The following is a 27372-nucleotide window of genomic DNA, read 5'->3' on the forward strand; positions in this document are numbered from 1 at the left end:
ATATAAGATTATATGCTATATATAAATACTATGTATCATATATATGTATAATATGTAAGATATATATCATATGTAAGATATTATATGTAGGATATTTTATATATTATATATAATATATATATAAAAAATGTATGGGATTAAAAGTACCTTCCCAGGCATATTCAAGTCCTGCTGGGGAAGGCCTCCACCTGGGTCAGGACGTACATGCCGGGGGGACAATACCTAATTTCCATAGTTGAGCGTGTTCCTTTCACATTGCTTATGTGCTTACCTACTCCCTGTTGGCGGAGAGGGTGGATTTGGAGGTAGTGATCGAAGAAACATGTTTTCTGTTTCGGGGATTGTGAGCATTTCCTGCCTTTATTTCGTTTGTCACTTCTATCTCCCAACAGGAGCTAATGAGAGAATTGAGGAGATTTCTGCCTTTTCCAAAACATATATTTTCTCATCAATATTCAAACATCCCAGATAGGTCGTTAAAAGACACAGACCTGGAAAACCAGGGACATCTCCACTGTAAATACTGAGAAGACAAAATCCAATATCTGTTACATAAATTTGTATGCCCACATACTTTCTGGTGGCCCGTTTTAGGGCATTAGTGAGCAAAGAAAGGCTCTGGTAGGCTTGGGTGAAGCTGATCTGTGGGGCGGGCCAGGAAGATGTGAGCTCCTGCTAATATTTCTAGATAAGGGAGAAAACCAACCAACCGTGCCTTTTCTTGTTAAATCCAGAAAGTGCTGTTCTCTCTGGGGGGATCCTTTCTGTACTATGCCGACCGCTTCAAGCTCTACAGTGCCTTCTGCGCCAGCCACACGAAAGTTCCCAAGGTCCTGGTGAAAGGTAAGGCCTCTGACTGGGTGGCAGGTGGGTGTGTCACCTAATTCACCTTTGTGTGGCAGACTGTGGTTGGGGACTTTTGGACAGCGTCATTGATGTGCCAGACAGATATTTCAACAAGATGGGTACTGAAAAATGAAATGCAATCATATCTTGAATTAATAGTTTTGTCAGTTTCCATGGCAAATTAATGGGTCATTTTGCAGTTATGTAAGAACACAGGCGGTTTAGAAATTCCTCGTGTTTTTCCTGTTTTTCTTTAATTTCTGCTATAACCCACCATACTTCATAACAGTACATCCTCACTTAACATTGTTCAGAGGTTCTTGGAAACCGCAACGTTAAGCGGTACATCACATAGCAGGTCCTCGACTAACGTTGTTTTGTTGTGATGTTGATGAGAAAAAGAATTAGTTTCGTTATCTGTCATTTTGCTTAAAGTCATAGTTTCCAAGAACTCACCGACAATGTTAAGTAAGGACTTGCAGTATACCTTTTTGTGGAATTTCATCTTTCCTTCACCTACTTTTATTCCTGAAAGTGTGATAACAGCTACCAAAATTACTTCTAAAGCTGTTTCAGTTGTTCCCCAGAATTGCTCCGGTTGCAGTTATTTTTGTGCAGAACAAAGTAGAATTTTTATACTGGCAAGCTGCTTTGCTTAAGAGAAAAAGATGGAACATTCTGAGACTCTCCAGAAAAGGCAGTTGTGTTTCCACACTTCCATAGTGTAGTGGTTGGTGATGGTAAAAGCATTAAAGCAACATTCTCTTGGCAAACCAAAGAACCAATAGAAAATTTGATTTCAAAGAATCTCTAGAAATCAGACTGCTCTTCCATAATATTTCCCCGTCGCTGCCAAGTAAACAGCTGCTGATCAAGTCCCTGGACATGTAAATAATGTATGTGTGTTGTGTTTATGTTTGCTGCCAAAGAGAACTAGTCCAAATTAATTTAAAACCTATTGTAGGAAATATTACTACAATACGGGTCTCTGGATAACAAAAGAGCCTGCCCCAGATAAAGACAGACTTAGTGGTAGTGGTAGTGATAGTCTATACAACAGCGTTCTAGTGGAGCCCAAAATTTAAAGGGGACCTGGGAGTTTCCTTGTCATGCTGTCTGACCTTTGCCATCTGCTGTATTGGTCATACAGTTGTGTGTGTGTGTGTGTGTGTGTGTGTGTTTATTTAAATATTTTTATTGAATGCTAATTATTGTGAGATTGTTAAAGTGACAATTTTAGAGTGCTTTGCCCTACAGTGAAATCATATACCCATTACGGTCCTTAGAGCAATTTGTGTTATTTTTAATCACTCAATTAGATTAAATTCTGCCCCCATGGATTTTTCTTAATTCAATAACATTATTTTTGCACCTGAAAAATATCATAGTATCTTTCAAAACTACCCCTTAAAACGGTATGACCCACATTTTTCTAATTGTGAAATGAGCCAAGAGGGTGAAGAGAAGTCTTTGAGAACAACAAAGTGCACGTCTGTGGTTCCTAACAGACTCACGGCCAGGTTGCTTGGGAGTGGCACTCCTCTACCGCAACAAGTACTGTGAGCTGGGCCCTCTTGTGTTCTAATGTGAAATGCAGTTGGTGGGTTCAATACCCACAGCCATATAGAGACTTGAGGACTTTTTGTGGAGAGGGTTCCTAGGCCCCTTCTAGACATGGTCCGAGACTTAGGATGCCCTAAGAAAGCCATAGCTTCCTTGTGCACGGGCCCCAGCCTGGCCTGGCGTCCCTGGCACCTGGGCCAGTTGGTCACTTATTCCCAGTGTCCTTTCTCTCCAGGGATTTGTTCTTTGCAAGGAGGAGAAATGATGCGAATCCAAAGAGTCTGATCCTCTTAATGGCGCTTAAAAGGGGTGAAAAGATTGTGGTCTTCCCCCATGATTGCCGTTTTTCTTAATTGAATAAAGACAGAAGAATCACTTTACAGTTTCATGACACCCTTTTGCAATATCTTTAACCTTAGCTCACACTCTTAACCACTAGGAATGGAAATACATTTTTATTGGAAGTGTAAATATTAATAAAATATATGCCCACTAGGTTTTTGGGGGGAGAGAGAGAGGTTATTTATTTATTGAAGAAATTTTTCAGTTCCTGCGATATTCTGGGTGCTGTTAGGAAAAGTATCAAGTCACTGGAGTACTATATTTAATTTCCAGTGGGCAAAAGGTGTCCTGATGAATACCTAGGTTCTGCGTGTGAAGAATGCTATGTTCACATGTTGATTGTGTTCACGTGCTGGTTCATCATAAAGGATACAGCTCAGGAGTAGCCAAATGGAAGAGAAATAAGGGCAGGGTATGGGGGAGGGGGTTTGTAGGGCTCATGTGCCACCTGGAACGTGCCATCCTCCTGCACCTCCATGTGCCACAGCCTGGAAGCTCCGTATGACCACTGTTAAGTTGCTTGGATATACGGTCCTTTCTGCTGCCCATATTTTGCCACCCCCCCATTTCTTTGCACCCAGAAGGCATTAGTCATATCTTCCCGCTCATCCACTGGGAGGTGCCTCTGCTTGTTGGGGCCCCACAACTCCCCAGGCTGCTCTCTGAACCAGCTGAGACCCAGAAGAGAGCAAGGCTGGGGAGGAAAGTGCTGCCTGAGCTGTAACCGTCAGATCCCGCCCTGCAGACGCTAACAGGCTGTAGCGCCCAGTTGACGTTGAACAGACCGCTGTGGGAGATCCAGCCTCACCCCACTTAACCAGAGCTGCAGGGAGCTGCTGCTGCTGTGTTTTCCTGCATTTTTTTCAAAGGAGGTTCTACCAGCAGTGAAATGCTGGAAAGATTAGGGAAACCAGGGTAAGGAGTGTTCAAAACGTAGGTTTTATTGTTATTCGGTTATGGCGAGGCCAGCAGATCAGGTCACAGTCCCCCCAGAAAAGGGGGCACTCCGCGCCACACGGGGCCACATGGGGAGGTACCAGGGTTGTTCAGGAGGCAGAGAAGTGAGAGGAAAATGTGGCCAAGAGCCCTTCTTGTAGCATCTGAGGGAAGGATTGGGTGAGGCTGGGTGAGCAGGCTCAGCGTTGGCTGGTTGGAGTGATTTCATCAGGCTCTGGGATGGATGGAGTAGAGGCCGAGCTGTGTGACGTCTGGCCCAGGTGACTGGGGCAGGGGAACAGTGGCACAGCGTGGAAGAGCCTCACGCAGGAGGTGGCAGAGTCTGTGGACTCTAAAGCCACGTTTGCTGGTGAGGCCTTTACCATCTCCAGGCCTTGGCCAGCCCTGAGAGGAGCAGTCTCCCCGGGTCAGTAAGATCCCAGCTGTCAAAACATCAGAATAAAAAGACATGCTTCCTGTAGGGAGGAGAAACAGCAGCTCCTGAAAATCCAGGTGTCTACAACTTACAAACTCTGAGATCCTTTAACTCAGCAGGCCTTTCCCCACCCCTGCAAATACACAAATATTCATAAATCCCACCGACAGCCCCTTCTGGTTGTTCCTCTGCGCCCCCCGCCACCTTCCCTCTTCCTGAAACCCTTTCTCTGCTCAGTCCTGCAAAAAGGCACCTTGGAGTAATTGAGTAAGTACAGGGAGTTGTGAGCAGGGAGCCCCTTGGGCGTTCCACCCTGACGGCCTGTGTTTAAACCCTCGCAGCCAGGACAGACACGGCTTTCAAGGCGTTCCTGGATGCCCAGAACCCGAAGCAGCAGCACTCGTCCACGCTGGAGTCGTACCTCATCAAGCCCATTCAGAGGATTCTCAAGTACCCGCTTCTGCTCAAGGAGCTGTTTGCTCTGACAGATGCAGAGAGCGAGGAGCATTACCACCTGGATGGTAAGTCGCGGCCCCCCGCCCCGGAATCGCCCCCCGGCTTGCAGCTCCATGCGTCTCTCAATACCCTCATTTCATGGCTTGTTTTCTGCTAGTGGCCATCAAGACCATGAACAAGGTCGCGAGTCACATCAATGAGATGCAGAAAATCCATGAAGAATTTGGGGCCGTGTTTGACCAGCTGATTGCTGAACAGACCGGTGAGAAAAAAGAGGTAAGGACCCCCTTCTCCTCGGGACACCTGTCAGGAAAGCTAGCTTTGCGTTTGCTTGTTCGTAAAGGTGTTAATTGTAAGCAAATAGTTACAATGATATTGTTTTCCTTGGTGGCCAGTCTGTCCTTTATCGAAGACTAGGATGTGAATGTTCTCCCTCAGCTGGACTCCTCCTGGTACTCACCTCTTCCCCTACAGATCGCTGGTTTTATTCTGTGTTAAATGTGGGAGTGAACTTCCATTACCACAATCCGGGCTGTTTCGATGAGCATCAGTAAAGGCCGAGGTTATGTCTCCAGAGATTAGAATAACATCTGGCATGTTTGTTGAATGAATGCAAGTTTCAAATGACTCTGGATCATTTTTCTTTTAAGTCTGCCCAGAAACCTGCTTAGAAGAAGCAGGGACAGGAGCAGATACACCTGAGAAAAGACCTAGAGTGAACTAAAACTTGTGCTTGAGTCATTGAAGCACTTATATGAATAAAAATGCCGGTAAGATGATAAGACTGAGATGAATTCAGGGATATATGGTACTTTGTAGTGTTCTTCAATGCCTCGTACACCCAGATTCAATGACTATATTCTGCTCACTTTTGCTTTCTACCCTGAAACAAAGACAAAGAGAAGCTGGAAGGAAACCATGACTAGCAGCAGGGTTAAAAGCAAAGGGGGTGGGACAAAGTTTGGTTGTTTAGTCTAGACTAGAGAAAGCACCTTATCTCCAGAGATACGAAGGGTTATTATCCTGGTTCATTTTGTGTCCTCAGTGTAGCAAAACAAGTTTTCAGACTGTTAAAAAATATAATTTCCAGAAAGAGGTCAAAGTCATGACATCTCATTAGAGATGTAAAAATAAACACGTGTTAAGGAATTTATTGTACTCAAGATGTGGGGGACCCAGGCAGGTGTTGTAAAGGTTCGTTGGAAAAGTCAAAATCACGCAGATTTATATATGGAGTAAAAAAAAATGTTGAGATGAATTTAAATAAAGACACACTGTTAATAGTGTTTCCACAGCTGGAGGAAATCAACTAGGTCAGTACCAGACCGGACAGAATTTACACATGTGTCTGTTACCTACACCTTACAAAGAGTTTCCAAGGAGCTCAAAGACAGTGTTCAGGGTTAGACGGCATAGCCCAGTAGCCCAGGAAGATCTGTCGCAAAGGATGTGTAGTGTTCAACTGGAACCCAATTTTTTTTCTCCATAATATTACAAGCAGAGCATGTAGAATGTTCTCAGCCTACATCCAGATAATTTAATTTATCAGAGTGTAGAAAAGATGGAAACTGCTACCCTCGATTTAATTCTTACTTTCTTATAAAACTTTTGTCATGAAGGAAAAAATTATGCTTATTAAAGAAAAGGGAAAAATACGTAAAAAGGCAACAGAACTCAGAACTTGCCCCTCTTAATGTTTTGGTGTTGATTTTGATTGTTAAAAATTAATGTATATGTTTAAATAGTTATATTTTGAAAGTAATTTTATACCTTGATTTTTTTTTATATTGACCACAGAATTTTCATGTTATTTTAAATTATTGTGTAATATTTCATTGTGTGGCTAAACAATGATTTACTTAATTCCTATCTTTAGGCAATTCTCTTGGCTTTAGTTATGGACTACTTTGAATAATACTGCAAATATTTTTGATCATAAGATTCTACCCCACTATATTTTAGTTTATTTCATTCTGAGTGAAATGAATTTTACTGGGTCATGGAAATAAATATTTTCTTTTTTTTTCTTTTCTTTTTTTTTTTTGTGAGACAGAGTCTTGCTCTGTTGCCTGGGCTAAAGGGTGCAGTGGCAACATCATAACTCACTACAATCTCAAGCTCCTGGGCTCAAGGGATCCTCCTGCCTCAGCCTCCCAAGTAGCTGGGATTGCAAGCGTACACCACCACACCGGGCTAATTTTTGTATTTTTTGTAGAGATGGAGTCTTGCTTTTGCTCAGGCTGGTCTTGAGCTCCTGGCCCCAAGAGATCTTCCTGCCTCGGTCTCCCAGAGTACTAGGATTATAGGCATGACCCACTGTGCCTGGCCCAAATAAACATTTTCATTATATTTTCTTTATATGCCAAATTAATTTCTGGATTTGAATAACCTTAGGAGCAAATGGCCATGATGCTAAAGACTAGAAGGTGATTTAGATAATGGATTCCAAAGAATGTAGGGAAAATGAAGAATATGATCAAAAGTCAATAACTATAAAATGGAATATGGCTTAGGTGAAACTGGAAGTTTTTTAAGGTGAAATTCTGACAATTAAGTAAGAAATCTCTCTAGTGAGGAAAATAGAGATAAATGGCTATGCAAAGTATTTTTCATGAGCTGAGAGCAGAAAAAGGAATGTGTAAAAGTTGGAAGGAGGGGTACGTGATGAGTACTAGTATTGAAGAGTAGGAAAATCCTATTCTTCTCAGAAGACCCAAAGCCCAGAAAAATTAAGGCTTGGAAAAGATGCCAAAGAGCAAGAACAGAATGTGATTTAGCAGGATAAGACATACAAGCAGGAAATAGGCCCCCAGTGGGAATGGATTACTCAAAGGCAATTGATTAGTCAAGAAGAACCGCTTAAGCCCTGTTTGATCTTTTTCCTCCGTCGGGGAGAATGGTCTTCAAACTGGAAAGGAAGTTCGATCCGACAAGAATAAAACCGTAGGGAGAATGAGTCCTGGGGAAATAGCACGGTCTATGCCAAGATCAGTGACAATTCTATACTACCACATGTGGCAGTATATTGGAACAACTGTAGAGACTTGGGCAGGTGATTGTGGAGGTGTACAAAGTATGTGCTGACTTTCACAAAGGTGATTCCTGATCCTTGTAGCTCCCTTTTCATGGCAATGTGCGGCAAAGACCTAGAAAAGATTTGTGACCAGAAATAGGAAGACTTATTAGTATCTGCTGGTAATAGCAGGTTTATAGTAAAATGGTAACATTCTGGGGGCATAGGGTACCTGAATCCTATCTTCAACCAACTTTCCTTGGGATATCTGTGAAGGCAAATATGTTCACAGAGAGCAAATCTGGCAAAGATACTTTTTTTTTTTTTTTTAATGTAGCTGGGCCTTTAACTTCCTACTCCATACTAAGGAGTTGGGCTGAAGCCCATAGAGCATCCCTTTTGCTTAGGTAGGAGGAAGAAAAAGGCCTTCAAAAGCCTCACTCAGTAGGGCATTCCAATCCTTAGTACAGTAGAGGCCTCCCAGAGAACTCCCTCTTGGGGTTTGGGAGGAAGATTCTGAAGGGGGCCAGTAGAAGCCCAAGGGAGAGGCTGTGGCCAGCGGGAGCAGCTCTGACCCCCCATTGACACTTGCCATGTGGGAACTTGTCAAGAGATAAACCATGTGCACAGGCACCGTATCAGCCCATAAAGTCTCAGTGGTTCGCTACAACAAACATTTATTTCACATGTGAGTGTGCAGGTTGACTCAGTTTTGGCTTCTCTTGGTGAGCTCCTGGCCTGAGGGCTCAGGTGTGCTCCCTGTCCCTTTCTTCTAGGGTCCAGGCTGAAGAGCAGTGGCTGTCTTGGGCAAGCCCTTCCCATGGCTGGAAGGTGGATGCTTAAGAGGGCTGGTAGAAACTTGTTATGCCATGTCCACTGCCCAAGCCACACGGCCGTGCCCAAAATCATACAGGCAGGGGTGGATACTCAGCCTATTCTAGTGGGAGGTGCTGGAAAATCACAGTGGCAGAAGGTACAGACATGTAATTCCACTGGAGGAAGTGGAGTTTGGAGCGTCTACCATAGTGAATTTAATCACTTTTGAAGATGTACCCACTAAGGCTGGGGCCCAGTGTACTATCTGGGAATTTGACTTAAATATACAACGACTCTTCCATGTGGGTATTTGCTGTGCCTGTGGGTGGTGGAGACTGCACAGTTCCCTTGGCTGATGATATCCTGGGGGTTTGGCTAACTAGTTACTTAATATGTATAAACAAACTAATATTGCTTACAAATTGTTTTAACCCCTGGTTGTACTAATAGTAAGATAGCTCAGTAGTAACTACAGTGATTACAATAATCACAATAATATCTATGTGTACTGTGCTGACGGAGCCACATCTCTAGCACTGGAGCCTGTCTCAGTGGCTCAAGAAGGGCAAAGCCAAACTGCTGTATCCAGAAACCCCATTAGATCCTAAGCAGCAACGTAAATAAGAGCCATTTGTCCTTGAGAAGCTCAACTTCAAGTCTTCAAATATTTGACATGCTGCCTTAAGGAAGAGGGAATTGGGCTTGATTTTTTATGAACTCAGAGAGTGGAAGTGAGAAGCCAGTGGGCAGGCATGTCAGGGAGGCATATCTGAGGGAGAACTTCCTAGCAATTCATGACATTTTCAAAGGGGACGGAAGGTGGACTCTGATTGTTGTAAAGTCTTGTCCTCTGACAAGTTTCCATAGAGACCAGGTTGAGAGACCGGAAGATCTTCCCACCTACGATTAGGCTCCTGAGAATGTCCTCACAGTGGGTGGGAGGTTGGGATTTTGATAGGTTTGGAAGAGGGCCAGTGACTCCGGTAAGAAAGCAGAGGTGACTGTCATGAGGCGGAGACACTGGGCTACCATCGGACTCTCTGGGCCATCATGTCTGGGATGGTTCTACAACCAGAAGAACTTGTCTGTCTAAGACAGTTTAGCATTTGACCTTCAGTGGGGGGCACACAGCTACGTTTCATGATGTCTCAGGGTTCCGGGGATCATGCCACACATGCGGATGGAGGAACCTTCCACCTCCTCATTTGGCTTTTCTCTTCCTCCTCTAAATGAAATAAACTCTCCTTTGAAATGAATTGGAAGAAGAAGAAATAATTTGATTCCACTGCTTCCCAGAAGACCACGCTCTCTAGTGGAGATGTCTGCAGTTATCTGGGCTGGATCTTTGTCACTGATGGCCATTAGTGTCTCCTTGGGAAAGTGTCTCTGTTTGAACACAAAACATCTCCGATTTTGTGAATCAGTTTTGACAGAGTCGCTGCATACGTATTTCAGACCCCCGATTTGTACTTTTTCACTGTCTTATTCCTGGGATTCTGGTAACAGACAGAATAAAGAAAAAAACAGATGAACATGCCCCCTCCCCCATATTCTGTGTGTTTCTTTGGGAATCCAGAGGATTTATTTTTCAATTAGGAAATTTCATGTGAATTAAAGGATTCTTTTCATTAAAATTGCATTGTTTTCAGCTCAAAGTTGGCCAGAACATAATGACGCTAATATTCGGCATTAGAAAAGCTGACTAGATATTTTGATGTCTTCAGCGTATTATTTCCAGTGGAGGTGGTATTTATTGAGACACTGAGAAATTGAGAGTATTTTTGAAAGATGTGATCTGTCATTTTCTGTGCTATTTCTTTTTTAAATAATCAATTGACAAGCAAAAATGCCATATATTTATAATGTACAACATGATGTCTTGGTATACGTCACATTGTGGAATGGCTAATTCAAGCTATTTAACTTATGCATCACCTCACCTACTGAAGCAAATGTTTCAGGAACAGTATTTTCATGCAGAAAAATTGACATCAGCCTGCTGAATTTTCAAACATCATGAAAATCTGAGTATTGATAACACCGCCTGGTAAGCTTTACCCCGTCTCTGGTTTTCAGGTTGCAGATCTGAGCATGGGAGACCTGCTTTTGCACAGCACCGTGATCTGGCTCAACCCGCCAGCCTCCCTGGGAAAGTGGAAGAAGGAACCGGAATTGGCCGCCTTCGGTATGTTTCAGAAGAGGGTTTGGCAGAGAGGGGAAAAACTGGCTTATTTTTTGAAACATGAACATTTCTTTTCCAAGACACAATTTATTAAAATAAAGTTAATTACAGTTATCTAAATTGGTCTTCTTGCTATATGCCACCAACATCTCAAAAATACTACATGAAACCTTGCAGTTATATTGTGCCGCGTGGCCACTCAGCTGCATGGGTAGGCAGAAATGGCTGTGCCCAAGTCTATCCCAGATATAAACATACAGGCAGGAAAAGAATGTTTTTTTGCTGCTGCTGCTGCTCTAAGTGTGTTTTCAAAATTATGGGCCAGGGAAAAATAAATCAAAAATCAAGGCAAAATGGTCTCTGTTTCTGAGACCCCAAACCCTATATCCTTTATTCTCTTCCTGACTCTGTGTTGCTATTAATACATGCAAGATCAGAATGTGGGATGTTGGATCCCAGTTGAACTGTTGTGGCAACTCTGAGGTGCCTTGATCAGTTGTGAGACACATCTCCATCACGTTGCTGCTAAACAGCTAGTGAGAGTAGCGATGTTTGTGAATGATTTATTGCTTAATAAACTGGTTCAAATGGATGCAACTGCTGCAATTAGAGATTTCATGTTATTGTATTGTAATATGCTTTCTGAGAGAGAGAAAAACGGAGTTTTAGCATACTGGGATTTGTGCATAATTCAGGAACTGTGGCTTGTTGGAGTGTAAATGCTTATCGGCATATTGCAGTGTTATCCCTGAATATAAAACCGTCAACACTCCATGTTTTTGTTTTATGTTCTGTTTTTGCCTAGCCTCCCATATCATGGGTAGAAACAAAATATAAAGGAAATCTAGCATTTACCATTCTCTTACATTATTTTTTCTGGGCTTGCAGGGAGAGGGAGTTGCTTGCTGCTTCTTTAACTGAGCTCTTTCTATTCCTCCATGATGTGAACAAAGTATTCTCTAAAGGAACATCCTAGCGTTATTAAAATCAGAGTGTTTAATACAAAGATTTATTGGACTTCCTGCTTAGATCACTTAGCCTTCATTGAGAACTTAGTGTATTCCTAAAATTCTCAAAGAGCCACTGTAGCTGTTGATGCCATTGCATTAAAAATAACAAAGGAACATAAAAGTGTGCGGAGAAAACATGACTGAATAGGTCATACAAAGGCATATTGGGGTATTTGCACATGTTGGTACTTTTTGTTGGGGTGGGTGTTGTGGGGGGCAGCTTTCTTTTCAGCATCACCACTTGTGTTTCTTATATTGTGATTTCTCCTTGGAGAGACCTGGATCTCTCCGATGCTTCTTGGTAGATCACACATAGGATGCCGGCTACTAAAGTAAATGATCCAAACCATCTACCTGTTTCTGAAGTTGGGCTACAGAGTAGCAATTCCAGAGTTCAACATTTGGATTTTTCATGGTTTGTCCCTTAATTTTACAAAGTTGCTGTAGTTAGAAATAAACAGATTTAGAAAAAGAAAATAAGTAGGAGACAGTAGGGATTGGCAAACTCTTTTCTGTTAAGAGCCACAATAGTAAATTTTAGGCTTTGGGGTCAGGAGGCCACTTCCTTTGCCACTGTAGCCAAAAATAGCTGGGGACAGTATGTGAACAAGTGAGATGGTGGTATTAGCAGGCTGTGCCACACAGGTGGCAGGGCTGCCTTTGTCCTGAGGGTCCCAGTTTGCCAACCTGTGGTATAAGTGTTTCAAGAAAATGCCAATTTTGAGGTTTGGGGTTTAGGTGCCACTTGTTCCACGGGCTCAGTAGCTCTGCGCTACTCTGTTCCCTGCCTTGTGGGTTGTCCGTGAGAGGGAGGGGTGGGGTCGCTGCCTTCAGGAAGGTGGTGAGCCCAGGACTCCCGTCCTGGGTGTAGACAGAAGCTGCATCTTCTGGCCTCAGGGCGCCACGTGGACAGCAAACTGTAGGGGCCACAGTTCACAAGAGAAAAACTGCTGAAGGCTGTGTGGTATGAGACAAGCTGATCATTACTCAGAATCCTTCCCAGATTAATAGCAAAGAGAAGGAAGGATTAAAATGGGGATTATGAACAAAGACTGACTGTAGTCATCATAACGAGCTTATCTGTGGATTCCAGTTGTTAAAGGTGACAGGCTTTGGATGTGATTTCAAGCAGCAAGGCAGAGCTAGCAGAAATGCCTAGAAATGGGTTGAAATAAGGAAGAATTGCTGTGAGGGAAGAAGGTTAATTACCCTCAGTCAGGCAGCTTTGGGGTTAAAACGTGGTTGTCTTTTTGTTTTGGTTTAAACCTCTAACCTCAGGAAACAGTGCAGCTTTCTTCGGAAACTGAAGTTGACTTGCTGGCAACCAAGCACCCGATGTTTTACACCCAGGGTGGCTAATGTGTGCCGAATGTTGAGGATCACCAGAAACAGAAATGGCTTCTGTGGGCTTCTGCCTGGAGGGGTATTAGATGTTCACCTTTTGGGACACAGAGAGGCTGGCGAGAGTGGCCAAGAGTTTTGGAGATGGAGGCCACGTCTGAAGGGATTGGGCGACCCCACAGAGTCGGTTGAGTGAGAATAGCCCCGAGGGTTGGAGAAAGTTTAAGGAGAGGCTGAGGCTCACTCTCTGGCCCTCCTGCTGTGATCCACGGCGGTTAAGGTGAGGAAACTACAGCGAGTACATTAGCCTCAGAGCCACGGCAACCACACCACTGAGCTGTGGTCCCAGTGACGTGGTGGGTCTTCTGAAATTTGGGTCATGGGGTTCCCTCTCTTGAGGTACAGCTCTCTCACTTTTAAGGGGACCTAGCTGTTCTGGCCTCTGTGATCTCTGAAGGCTTCGTGGTGGGAATGAAGGTCCTTCACAGATGGCTGGTGCTCAGCCGCTGCGCAGAGCTGGTGTGGCCTCCTCAGGTCAGGGAGAACTTCTGGAAGGGAACCTTCCAGTCCATCCTTGTGGAATCTTGAGGCTCAGGTGCTGTGAGGTGTGAAGAACCAGGGGCAGCCTAGACCCAGTGGCCAGTCAGTTTCTTTGCATCTCAAGGCTTATTTCTCCACAGTGGAGATTGGGATGACCCTACACAATGGGAACACTGACCTGTGCTTAGTAGGGTAGGAAATGAACCAAACACTTGGGGTTAGTCTCCAGAGGGCCTGGGAGCCTGGTGGCCCATCCCTGAGAGTTCTTTGAACGTCCATGTGGCAAAAGAGTGAAGACATCTCTCTCAGGCCTCTCTTATAAGGGTACTAATCCGTTTCATGAGGGCAGAGTCCTCATGGCCTAATCACCTCCCAAAGGCCCCACCTCCTAAAAACATCATATCAGTGATTAGTTTCGACATGAATTTTGGGGAAGCACAAACTTTTAGACCATAGCAAAGACCCTGACACAAAGAACCAAGACAGGCTGGCGTCACCCTTCTATTCCTGTGGGTGCCAACTCTACTCCCCCCCTCGAGGAGGAATCAGAATCACTGCATGTCAGACATGCTTGGCATTGCTCAAGGAATTCTCTGGAAGATTATGCATAACTCCATTTTATCTCCCCACCCCCTGAAATAATATAAGAATAAAACTATATATTTGCTGCTCCTAAAGAGCTTACTCTGGTTCAGCCTGTTTGGAAGAATTGGGATTGCATTCTGCTTCATAAACTAATTTTTGTTTCTTTAGGTCAAAAAGATGATTTCTATTTCCTGAATTATGAACACGATGCTTGCATGTGTGTGCAATATTAGCTTAATTTCCATGAATGTAAATCACCTTCAGCAATTTCAACAATTGTATTATTATTAAAGACATATTATTCTTCCAGCTACTGAATGAATTGAACACATTTTCATTGAATATGTATCAGCTGAAGTTTTACCCTTGATATGCTATCATAGCTAAAATATTGTATTTTACCCAAACATTTGGGGGTAGGGGAGGTTGTTTCCATTTATGTAGGCTTTCTATTATTTGGAACCTGGAAAATTTTGTCTTAATAGGCTTTTGGTTTTCACAGATGTGATGAGTGAATGGAAGATGGGTGGGCATTAGTTAACTGGGACCTCACTGTCCTCTTCATAAAACTGCAGTGTTTATTACCACAAGTTAATGATGTTAAGGGGAAACCCCGCGTATTTCGTGCCATAACTGTCTTTATTTTTTTTTCCAGTCTTCAAAACTGCTGTGGTTCTTGTGTATAAAGATGGTTCCAAACAGAAGAAGAAACTTGTAAGACTTCTTATTTCGCCCCATAGTTTGACAGTATCTCTCTTCCTATCTGCTTCTTGGTTATAGCTGCGTAATTCTACGCCTTTGTCAGTATGAGCCCTTTTATGATTTATTTTCTTTAAATGTTACTAAGGACTGTCGAGGAGATCGCCCATCCTGCCTTCTCCCAGGCGGGCTCATGGTTAGGGCATGAAAGTGAATTAGCTATTGGACCTACCATGGCCCAGAGTCTCCCTAACACCATTTTTCCCTTTCTCTGCTGCCCCTGTTCTTGTTTTGGGATCTCTTTTCTCCCCTTTCCTGTGTCTCTCCCTTACCTGCATCTGGTTAGCAGACTTACCTGCACCCTGGCAGCACACTCGTCGTGAGGCTTGACTTTCCGCTGGATGACGAAGGAACTCGTGGGGAGGAGGTTCCTTTGGACGAGCGCTGGAGTTGCTGCATGCGAGTCTGTCGCTGGTTTGGAAAACGCAGGGAACTGGTCCAGGGTAGATTAGATTGTTCTCATGCAGCTGGTTCCTTCTCTTCTGCAGGTAGGATCTCACAGGCTTTCAATTTACGAGGACTGGGACCCCTTCCGATTCCGACATATGATCCCCACCGAAGCGCTACAGGTTCGAGCTTTGGCTAGTGCAGGTAAACTCTGAGCTGCGTCGGGTTCATGTTTCTGATGTGTCTGTGAATTATTTGTTTGAATTCTTACTCTTGGTCTAACCACCCTATCATTTTTTTTCTTCTATGCTTAACTTTCTTGTTCCTCAATCTCCCCATCACTTCTTATTTACCCAGCCATTTATTAGATAATGAATGAATGATTGGACCGAGTGAATGAATGTACTGAGTGAGTGGTTGTGTAAATCTCCGAAATTTCTCCAAGGAATTCTAGTCATTCTGTTATATATATTAATAATATTACAGTGACTAACATCTGAGTAGCTATGACCCTTGTGCTTCTGGAAAGAATCCTTAAGACCTGTGAGCAAAGCCCATGTAAATTACTCACTTGCCTTTTAACCAGGAGCCCAGAAAGCACTCAAAGCCATTGAATACGCTTTTTTTTTTTTTTTTCCTGAAGTGTTACAAATCTTTATTTTTGGTATTAGTGTGAAGACTTTTGAAATGTCAGTTCTTTTCCTGTGATCCAAACAGTGAGGTGAATTGTTGGGTAGCAATGAGTATACTCGATAATAGGAGTAGATGATGCTTTAAGCACACGGGAAGAAAAGCGAACTTCAGCAGGGTATTGACTAAGAAAGGCAGTATTTCTGTGATTCAGAGGCCCTCCGCCCAGCCTGGGCATAATTTGAAGCCGAGTTCTAGAGAGGAGAAGTCGGCAATGGCTTTCCCAGGCACACCCTGGAAAAAGCATTTTGCGGAGCCAAGTGGACACTCTTTGGCCACACCCATTCCCTATCCTACTTGGACAGCAGGTGCAGCTTTGAGGTGGTAAAAAGTGGCCCTACCAGTGGACACTTGCAGGTGCACAGTGGACATGTATATTTCTATCTTATGCTTCCGGCATCTAATGTGAACATCAAGTTCTTACTGATTGGTGTTGCTGAGCCTCTTCTTGTCTCCACTTGCTGTCACCACTATAAGCAATAAAACTGGATCTGATCCTCCTAAAACCAACCCACCCTAGTCCAATGTCATGAGGAGAAACCTCTTACAACATTTGGTAAACTCTGAGTTATCCCCCCAAATAAACTAGATGTATCTTCCTTCGGTGCAGTAGGAAAACTCAAATGCAAAAGCCATGTAAGGGCAAATATATTTGGGATGATTATTTGCCTTAAGAAGGTTTCTCTCTAAGCTTCCAGCACAGCGATTTGCCCCAATGCCTTTTTATTTATGATTTGATTTGCAAAATTGATTTACATGTGAATTTGCTGGCACCTATACCTAGTGGGTCTACAGCAGCTGCAATAGCATTTTGAGGTTTGGACACGTAATAGTAGTGTTGTCTTACTTTAGAATCTTAGATTATGAATTATCTAGTTCCTTCATTCCCTTGTGCCAGGTTTATAATTGGGAAGGCTTATTTCTATAGCAAACTGCATGCTTGTTAGCCAGGAATTTTTCCTTCATTGAGGACTAAACACATAAAGACTTTAAATTTTGAAAACAAAGCCATCTTTGTGATAGGACATTCCATCCTCACCCTCTCTTTTTCATTCAAATCAAGTTTAAAACCATCAAGATAGAGGCTTATTTTAACTGAGTTGTAAAGACTAGTCAAAACGTCTTTCATCATGAAATACACTCCAGTGGATTTGAGAATTAGAACATGGAATTTCTAGATTTTTATCTTAGTTCGGGAAAGTTTATAAGACTTTCTGCACATGGATTCTGCTTGGGCTTAAAGCATGTAGCCACAATGAGGGTTTGTGACCAGGGTTCTGAACTACTGGATGAGAATGAGAGCTCACAGTGTGCGGCTTTAATGTCTGCCGTGGATTGTTCCCTTCACAAACACATTATTCATGACTTAAATAAAATACTATGGTGGTGCAGGCACGCAAAGCTTAGAAATTGCTTTAAAATATAGCTGTCCCTCACCTTTTTGGCATGCCATTTTCGCTTCACTTTGTCAGCAGGGTATCAGGCCTGGTGGCTGGGAGGAGGCTTCCCGACAGACATGGAGGGCTTGCCTTGTTGCATCCCTGGCTTGATGAAGTATGCATTGGAGTCTCGAGCTCTATTTAGCCCAGCTGTTGCCAAAACAACTAATTACTTAATTGAAATATGTAGTTCAGTGAAACAGGCTGCACGGCTGAAAGGGAGAGTTCTTCAGTCGATATGATTGACTGATTGGCCTTTCAGACCATCGGGAAGGAGGTTTAAGCAACTGGAAATTTTCCAAGTGTTCTTTTCTTAGCACCCATTAAGCTTTCAGTCACTTTGTCTCTTTAGATCATGGGATAGTAGTGAACTATCTTTGCTCTTATGTGGCACTAGTTAACCTTTTATCAAAGTGGAAAAATGCTTTTGTAAAAATGTGAATGAATCCATTTGAGATCTCCCTTGATTCATCCTTATTTTCATTTCTCTAGATGCAGAGGCAAATGCCGTGTGTGAAATTGTCCATGTAAAATCGGAGTCTGAAGGGAGGCCGGAGAGGGTCTTCCACCTGTGCTGCAGGTGAGCCTGGGCCCGGGAAGTCGAGGCCGTCCAGCCCCAGGTTGCCCTCCACCCCCTCTGTTGTCCACAGACCAGCCTGTGCTTCCCGAGACCATGTGCTTTTCCTTGCACATTTGAGAAATTAACACCTCTTAATTAACAGTAATTGGATAAACTAATTTATTAGAACATAAGACCTGGTTTATTTAGTATTTTTCTAAAAGGAAGTAAGAATTTTCATATATATTCAACATTGGAAAGAGGACTTCCTTTCCGTGTTTACATTCTGCAGATTGGAACAACATGGTTGTCATATAATATTGTGTTTGGTGTCTGGGTACATTTTTTGTGCTGTAACATCTCCAAGATGCAGCAGATGGAGCCGACAGTATATGAAGGTATTACCAGGATTCCTGATCATTCGAGAAACTTCAACATAGGGAGGTTGGCCTGTGTTGATCGCCTACAGATCTTGAGTGGAAGCTGAGCTTACAATGTGGGCTTTTACTTATTTCTTTTTGTTTTTCTTTTTCTACCCCCTTCTCTTCTCCCTTCCTCTTCCTCCTCCATGAGAATTTGAGGTCTTTTCCCATATGGAGCCAATTCTTTTTTTTTTTTTCCCCATAAAAACTTCGAGATGGGTGGCCCCAATCGATGACATTCTGATATATTTGGATTTAACTATGACCCGTATTTATTCATGCATTAATGTGATCATAGGCACTGAGTAATTTACTCAGTAATTACCCAGTATCTCCAAGTGAGTAGTAGTATGCTATAGTTTGCCCACAAAAAACAATAGAATCAATATTATGATTATTAGTGATATTTTATTAAATATAATGCTATTGCTAGTGCAGTAAGAAGGTGCATCTACCAAGCATGACCTGTGCTAAGCACCTTACATTCAGTATTGCATTTAGTCAGACTAAGGTACTATTGTTATTGCATTTTCCATACGGGGAGGCAAGGCTCATACAGGGTTCTTTGCCTAAGGCCTCATAAAAAATGAACAGTGGGTTCAGACTTAGGTGGATTTAACTTCAAAACCTGTGTTCTGTGTTGCCACATCACCTTTCTGTGTTGGGGGACAGCAGTCAACAAAGGGCAGATTCCCAGGCAGCTGTCAGGACTAGAAGTGAAATGTTCTAAATAACCCACAGGTGGTTTGAGCACCATCTTTACCATCTGCTCAGGCTAACCCCTTTGTGATTTTGTTGATAAAGTCCATGGGGGTCAGTGACCCTGCCTCTAGAGATGCCATATTCATTGTTGACAGTGAATACCAGGTGAAACTTACCTGGGAAAAACTATTAAGGGCAGAACAAGAAAAATAGCTCTTGCCTAAGAAGAACTTTTCTACCAAGGGAATTGGGACTTGGGAAGACTTTGTCGTTCTTAACAATATAGCCTTAAAATTTACATGTTGAGATGTGTCATAGGAAGAGTTGATATGTAACAGGAGGGAGGCCTACGCAAGAGGAAACTAGGGACATTGGGACATCAGTCTTCAGGTGCTCTGCAGAGCCGTAAGCATCTTGTGGTTCATTTGTCCTCCAGATCTTTTAGAATGAAAAGCTCTGTGTTAAGTGCCAAGAGCAGAATTTGGCAACTTCTTGATACAAAATCCTATTCTGCGTCCATCTGTCTCTTTGTTGAGCGGCTACTCTGGTTCACATCGGCTGCAGGAGATGAATCACAAAGCAAGAAGGGAAAGGAGTTGCAGTTGCTTTTTATCCCCAGCTATGAAACCTCGGCTCAGCATAGAGATTGGAGTCCCGGCCTCAGTCTTTAACCTTTGGCCCTCAGGGGTATTTGTTTGGCTGCACCTGGTAACCTCAGAAGTTCCCTGTGTATTAAGCACTGTTTCCCTAACCCGTGTCAATCTTTCTCTTCGTAGCTCCCCGGAGAGCCGAAAGGACTTCCTGAAGGCTGTGCATTCGATCCTGCGCGACAAGCACAGAAGACAGCTCCTCAAAACCGAAAGCCTTCCCTCGTCCCAGCAATATGTCCCTTTCGGAGGAAAAAGATTATGTGCACTGAAGGGGGCCAGGCCAGCCATGAGCAGGGCAGGTACTGTGGGGATTCAGACATTCAAGATCCCCGTCACCCCCGCTCCGCTGTAGAACTCCAGTGAGCTTGACATCCTTGTTGAGTGGGAGTTAGGTGTGGCCCCGTGAGGTTCCTTGCCCTTGGCTCCTTCCTGGTGGCTCCCTGGGGATCCGCCCTGTGTCTCCTCCTCTTGCCCTCCCTTAAGCCTTCCCTCTGCTGCCCTCCTCTTTTTGGCTGGTGAGCTCCTCTCTCATTTGCCAAGCCAGGGAGCGGACGCGTCCTCTTTCTGAAGGGGCTGTCTCGACCTGCTTGTGGAATGAGGGTCGCTGCTTTGCATGACAGCCAGCTTTGTCTAGCAAAAGGCCATGTGTCATGTCCCAGCAAGGTCATAGCCCACCGTTCTGAGAAGACGGTGGCTTCGTCTGGCAGCACCGCAATGCCTATTCTCAGCAGTAAGGATTCCAAGTTTAGTAGACCAGATGACACATGCGATTTTTACTCTCGCCTTTGTGCCTGTGAATTTATTTTTAGTCTCGATGTTAATTTCGGGGAAGCTTCGAGCTGCTACTGGGAAGGAGGAATCTAGAGTTTAAATGGTCCCAGAGTAAATATTCTTACAGGACTTTATCACTTTGGAGCAGTGAGGAAGAAAAATCAATACTACCACCTATAAATGGCAGTCAAATATATCTAGGAAGAAAGATATTTCCTAACACTTAGGTACTTAATGACATTAAGATATTAACATTTTTATCACTCCTTTCTCAAGAGGTAGCCCAGAATTTTGCAGGGAGGATTCCATTAAAAGAGGCTTCCTTTGCATTTGGCATAAAGGTTTCTGACCATTTCCCCCATTACCTCTCCACCTGTTCTCAACTGTGTTGAAGAGGCATGGACAGAACTGTGATCAGCTGAAGGTGTTTGAAGACATAACCTACCTAGCTTGACATGGGAGATTGCATTCTTTAAGCACCTTAAGTTTAATGTTAGGGGGGGTTAGTTATCATAAATCTATTCTCCAATCAGATGGTATGTGTTTATTAAAAAACTAGTGCAGTGAACACCCAGGACTCTGCTGGGTCTTCCGAGATATCCTGAGTCTTGCACACCTCCATATCCACAGTTTTTCATGAGTTCCCCATGTAAGAACAGTTTATTGATCCTTTGTAGCTCACTATGGGAAATTTTATTCTGGACTTGTCTTGCCCCTCTTGCTTGCCAGGGAACGTTTAATAAGAATTAGGAATATGTGTCTCAACCTCAGGGAACCCACCTGTCATTAGCCAGGTTTCAGTTAATCAATGAACCTGAATTCAGAGCTGCATTTACATTGAAGCTAAGCATGTTTAGTCTATAGGACACTCAGAAGTTTACCTGCTGAGATCCATTTGGAAAGAAAACAAAACCAACCCATAACTTACACCATCATTATGAATACCAACAGAAAGCCTTGATGTCGTAGCCTGTCGGATTTGGCCGATTAAAAGATTTCTCTGCCTGATGGCTCATTTTAGGCTGAAGAAAGTCGTCATCAGAATCTTCATGTTAGAGGATTTGAAAATGGTTCTTGAGTGGGTCAGCACAGCACTAGCTGGTCAGTGAACACTAGAAATACTCAAAGAGTATATCCCTAAAAGACTGAGAACAGCCCAATAATAATACCCAGCTTAACAAGGATGCTAAGGATTGATAGATATTGTCATGAATACCCACATAGTTTATTTCTCCCTCTGTTCTGTTTGGACAGGATAGTAGAGCCAAATACCCTGCCTCTCCACACGTAGTCTAAAAGTAGTATACGTTTGCTAATAAGCCAATTAAAAAATTTTTTGTTTTATTCTAGTATTTTCTCACGGAAATTTTCAGACTTAGGGAACAGCTGAAAGAAGTCATTCCTACCATCCCCTCCCTATTCGATGATTAATATTTTTCTGTATTTTCATTATCACACATCTCTCCATTTTTCATCCATCAACTCATCTTATTTTTGACACATTTCAAAGATGCAGACATTAGCACACTTTACCCCTGAATACTTCAGCATGCAGACCATTAACACATATTTCTGATAGTTTTGAATTGGGGATAGTTCTACTATTGTGATTGAGAGAGGCAGGCTCCGCCTTGGTGGTATTGAGATAAAATTAAACAGGAATTTTTGCCTCTTCCCAATGCAATAGAAGTAGTTTTTTTTTTTTTTTTTTCTCTGTTTCTTTTTCCCATTTTGCCTGAAAGTGGTTTCCATTCCCCTCCTTGAACAAGAGTGGTGTCCACTTGTTCCATTTTCTAGCTGGTGGACACACAGGGGTCTGAGGATGGCTGGGACGGGAGGCAGTCTGGGTCACCCTTGGGCTCCCGTGTGCCTACTGTTTGAAGTCAGGGCTACCTTCGGCAGTAACTGAGAACAGGCATCTTACTTCTAGCAGCACTGAAGCAATGGAATGGTTTTAGGGTTTAGGTTTCAGGAAAGCGGCTCCCAGTTGGCGTTTCGGCTGTTCCCCGCCACTGGAAAGCTCATGTTGCAACAACCACTTCACTGTCAGGGGAGAAGCCGCAGCCTTTCCGTGTGAGCAGTCTCTTGTGTACGTGTGTGGTGGGATTGTTTGCTGGAGTGGCGTCTTTTGTTTGCTTGTTTTTAATAATTCTAGCTTTCTCAAGGGAGTAGGTGACAGGATGAATTTAAAGATTTCTTTTTCTTGTAGTTACTTTATTGATCTTAACATGTAGCCCTTTATTGATCCACTGCTTGAGTGTCATCTATTAGTTCTTTCTCACTTAATTGCATATTTAAATGTAAGGCTAGAACTCGGGCACGGATATGTTGCTGGCTTTGTGGAAGAACCGGCGACACATACAACATAGTTAGGAGGCACTAAGGCCCACACTTGCTTCGTCCATGTGGGACTTTGTCAGAAAGAGGACAGGGAGATAACTGGAGACTCCGTGTCTCTGAGAGCCCCTCTTTCCCGTAGGCTCTCTAAGGGGGATGTGGTGCCCTTAGTCTAACTGCAGATCCTGAAGAAATGTTACATTCGAGTTCCCAGAAAGCAACAGTAACTTAGACCAGAACTTCTGCCTCCTTGATACATCCCTTTGGTTTCTGCAAAGACAGCAAAACCCTTCCACCCTTACCAAAGACCCATTCCAGCTAAATGACCCCGAGACAGCCCTGGGGCAGCTTCATAGCACTGTGCCCGTGGCACATGGTCAGAGTTGAGGACACTAACTCAGCAGCTAATCCTCTGATCAGTAGTCCACTGAGAGCAGGAGCAGTCTGTGTTAGCCTGTCTTTTAGGTGCACGGGTTAGAGTAGTAGATTATTTCAGAGAGAGTTGAGTTTCTTTTTCCCCATAACCTACAACCTCTCCCACGTGCCCCTGCTCTCCCTTGCCCTTCGGTCAGTTGCTACGACGTCCTCTTAAGTCCAGACATCTGGACAAGGTAAACTCCAGGATGGACCAATGTTATATAGAAGACATTAAGCCCCAAATGACATCAAGGCACTAAATGCATACCATTTCAGGTCTTAAAAATTTTCTCCTTTTCTTTGCTTTCTGGATTTGCATCTCACATAAAAGCGTGTGGGGGTTTTATTTTTATATTTTTGTGTGTGTGTGCAGTGTCCGCCCCAAGCAAGTCCCTTGGGAGGAGGAGGCGGCGGCTGGCTCGAAACAGGTTTACCATTGATTCTGACGCCGTCTCCGCAAGCAGCCCGGAGAAGGAGTCCCAGGAGCCTCCAGGTGGCGGGGACACTGACCGCTGGGTAGAGGAGCAGTTTGATCTTGCTCAGTATGAGGAGCAAGACGACATCAAGGAGACAGACATCCTCAGTGATGATGATGAGTTCTGTGAGTCCGTGAAGGGCGCCTCCGTGGACACAGACCTGCAGGAGCGGCTCCAGGCTGCCTCCATCAGTCAGCGAGAAAGAGGCCGGAAAACCCTGGACAGTCACGCGTCCCGCATGACCCAGCTCAAGAAGCAAGCGGCCCTGTCGGGGGGCATCAACGGAGGGCTGGAGAGCACGAGCGAGGAGGTCATCTGGGTCAGGCGCGAAGACTTTGCCCCCACCAGGAAACTGAACACTGAGATCTGACTGTGTCACCTGCCCCTTAGAGAACGTGTGTAGATACTTCTCCCGCCCTCAGTCTGCCCGCCCTCCTGTGCCGTCGACGAGAATGTTCCCTTAGGTCGCGCTCTTGCACACACGGTTTTGGCAGCTGACTTGGTTCTGAAGCCACGTGGCCACCCAGCTTTGTCATTTTTAACAGCAGCATCGGAAAGGATCGCTCGGAATCCCAGATAAGCTCGAGTCCTATCTTCTGTATATTACTAAGGGCTTTTTATTTATTCTCAATTAATCAGGGCCTGAAGAATTAAAAGAAAAAAAGATTCTCTAGCACTGGAAAAGCAAACCACCCCCAGGAGTTTAAGTCCGTACGACAGCTGATTCAAGGGACAGGTCGCGCACACACGGAAAAGGATGACGGTGGCGCTGTCCGAAGTCAGTCTCCTAGTTGGGGAAACCACTTTCAAACACACAAATCTGTACAGCTTGCAGTGTTCTTACCGTCCCTTTCCCTCTTCCATGTCTGAGAATATCTGTGTATTTTAAGAATGTGTGAGGAGAGGGTGGCGATTCATGTTTTGATGAGCTTTTTTTTTTTTTTTCCTTATTTCTTGTTTTGGTCTATGGCTGATCTTACTCCGTGTCAGTGTTCGGAAGCTCTAGTTTTGCATAGAATTATAAAGATGCCAAACTCTTTGCAAAGAGATCCAAATTTATCACTTGAGAGAAAAAAAGAAAACACTATTTTTTGTATTTTACCTGAGATGCAGGGGCACAAATAGATGAGAATTTTACAGTGTTAGTGTAACCCTGAGTCTAAGAAAAAATGAGGATATATCCTTTTAGAGAGAGAGTGAGGCATGGTGGTTTTATATTTATATTTGAAAGGCCGACAAGCTCATGCTAAGGATAAAGTTTTTTTCCAAGAAGCAGATTTTTTTTTTTTAAATGTTTGAATCTATATTTGAGATGGGAGTTTGGTTGGATTAAACATGACACCCAAGTGGGCGGTGTGTGTGTCTGTTGCACATGGCGGGGGAGGGGAGCCTTCTCATGGGGTTGCCATGGTGATCATTGGTTTTTCCATCAAAACTGCATCTTCATCCATAGATGACCTACCCCTTTCCCTGACAGTCCATAACCAACCTCTTCCAAAACATCTCTTGTGTTTTAACACTTTCTTCATGCCAACAAAACAGGGTAAACATGCTTAAAACCTAATGGTCTAAACAGATATCCAAATAAGAAGAAAAACAAGTTATAGCACTTTCAATTTTTTTTTTAAAAGGTTTATAGCTTTTTCTTTTCCCATTTCATGATGTCCACTTCCTAAGAAGGGTTTAAATAATATGAAAACTTTCTTTTTGGGGAAAATATCTATTTGGTGTTTGACACATCAGTAGGTACTTTAAAGACCTGAATTTTATAGTAGCTTTAGGAGTTATATTTTATAAAAATCAGTTATGACTTTATATTTCCAGACAATAGAGAGTTCAGAACATCACGCTCTGCCCTGCTTGCCTAACCTGCTTCCTCGCCCTCAATCCCTCCCCTTTCGGGTTTCCAGGGCTTTGAGCTTGATCTTTTGAAAGTTTTATTCTATTAAATTTTTGCTATATCTTCTGGTTTTCTTAAAAAGCTTTAGAATGGTTTCTATACCCTTTGTATCACTGCATTGTTCCATATCATCTCCGGTTCGATTGTGTCCGGATGGAAAACTGAAGCAGAGGCTTCTTCTAGCCGCATTTCCTAGTCACGGTGCAACGCGTCCATCTGAAAATACTCGGAAGTCTGGTGCTTGGAGAGGGTGCCATTGTCTCTTGTACATAATAAGGTCATGACGTGTCTATGTCAAAAGTTCTTATATATTTCTTTTATAAGCTGAAAGAAGGTCTATTTTTATGTTTTTAGGTCTATGAATGGAACGTTGTAAATGCCTGTCAAACAATAAAAATAATGAAAAGTGTCTGGACGATCCTATGCTTTTTTGGACGGAAGGGTGAGAATGACCTGTTGGCAGGAGAGAGGCCACAGGAGAAAATTCCTGGGAATGTCTGGTGTTAAAATCACTATCATGATCATCAGAGGAGAGCTGTCTCGGTAGAAATTGAAGTCTTAACCAACAACAACAACAACAAAAAAAGCATTACAATCGCTCAGTATCTTGGTCTAAAGATTTGGAGAATAGGAAATACCACAAATGCACATCAGTCGCCCGTAGTGGGCACAGTTTCTTTTCCAGTCTCCTGCCTGTCTGGGTGGGAGCAGGGTGAGGGGTTCTGGGGAAGAATTGGGGTAGCTCAGACTTGGGAGTGAGCTTGAATCGCTCCACATTGTGCCTCTGGGGGCCTGCTGTGTGGGTCTTTCACAGAATTACAAAAAAAGGTAAATAGTGCCTTGGGCTGCCTTTCTCTTCCTGTTGAAGTACTCGATCTTACCCTCCCCAGTCCCTTATAATAAACCTTACTTGGTCAGAGTTACCCTGTCCTCCAGCTAGAAAGCTTTTCTGCTTCCTGTCACTGGAAGAGTTCCTCCCCCATAGCTGGTGAGCCCTGCTGTGTAGCTCCTTGCTGCTCACACTGGTGGCCTGGGACTGGCAGCAGCTGTGTGGCTGGGAGCTTGTTAGAAGTGCAGAAATGTGGGCCCCACCCAGAGGCACTAAACTAGAACTTCCATTTATTTATTTATTTTTTTGAGACAGGGTCTCGCTCTGGCACCCTGGCTAGAATGCAGTAGTATCATCATAGCTCACTGCAACCTCAAACTCCTGGGCTCTAGCAATCGATCCTGCCTCAGTCTCCCAAGTAGCTGGGACTATAGGCATGCGCCATCATACTCAGATAATTTTTTTATTTTAATTTTTGTAGAGAGGTGGTCTCAGTATGTTGCCCAGGCTGGTCTTTAAACCTCTGGCCTCAAGCGATCCTCCCACCTTGGCCTTTGAAAGTGCTGGGATGACAGGCGTGAGCCACTGTGCCCTGCCAGAAGCTCCGTTTTAACAAGATCCCCAGATGGTTCACACGCATGCTAGTGTTTGAAACACATTAGTTTGGTGGCCTCCAAACGTTCTGATGTTAATGATTTGGAGCACATACCTGTCTATGTTAAATATATTCAGGCATTACTGCAACAGTGTATACACTTTCTGTACCCAGTGCATCCCTCTGGGGGGATGACCGAAGCCAGCTTTAACACTTACTCCTTGAAATTATTCCGACAGTTTGCACTCTGGTAGAAGTGAGATTTAGCAGTGTGAGCTGCTTTTCCTGTCCAATAGCTGAGCCTGTCTGTGTGGAGAAAACAAGGGCTCCAGGTCAAGTGTAGAGGAATAAGCATCACGTCTCTTCCCCACTC

General features: G+C 43.6%; 1 protein-coding gene across 11 annotated transcripts in view; it reads left to right on the top strand.

Moving 5' to 3' along the window:
- Positions 1-25984, top strand: part of TIAM1 (TIAM Rac1 associated GEF 1) — a 353935-nt gene extending 327951 nt beyond the window's left edge. For all 11 annotated transcript variants that reach the window (XM_069472356.1, XM_069472358.1, XM_069472361.1 and 8 more), the window contains 9 exons: positions 735-843; positions 4465-4644; positions 4737-4855; positions 10485-10593; positions 14722-14780; positions 15314-15416; positions 17834-17921; positions 19801-19973; positions 23573-25984. In XM_069472356.1, coding sequence (XP_069328457.1) covers positions 735-843; positions 4465-4644; positions 4737-4855; positions 10485-10593; positions 14722-14780; positions 15314-15416; positions 17834-17921; positions 19801-19973; positions 23573-24045 — 1413 coding nt within the window. In that variant the 3' untranslated portion in view covers positions 24046-25984. The remainder of the gene's footprint in view (positions 1-734; positions 844-4464; positions 4645-4736; positions 4856-10484; positions 10594-14721; positions 14781-15313; positions 15417-17833; positions 17922-19800; positions 19974-23572) is intronic.
- Positions 25985-27372: the final 1388 nt, after the last annotated feature.

This window comes from Eulemur rufifrons, chromosome 7 (genome assembly GCF_041146395.1).
Source record: "Eulemur rufifrons isolate Redbay chromosome 7, OSU_ERuf_1, whole genome shotgun sequence".
Classification (NCBI taxonomy): Eukaryota; Metazoa; Chordata; class Mammalia; order Primates; family Lemuridae; genus Eulemur; species Eulemur rufifrons.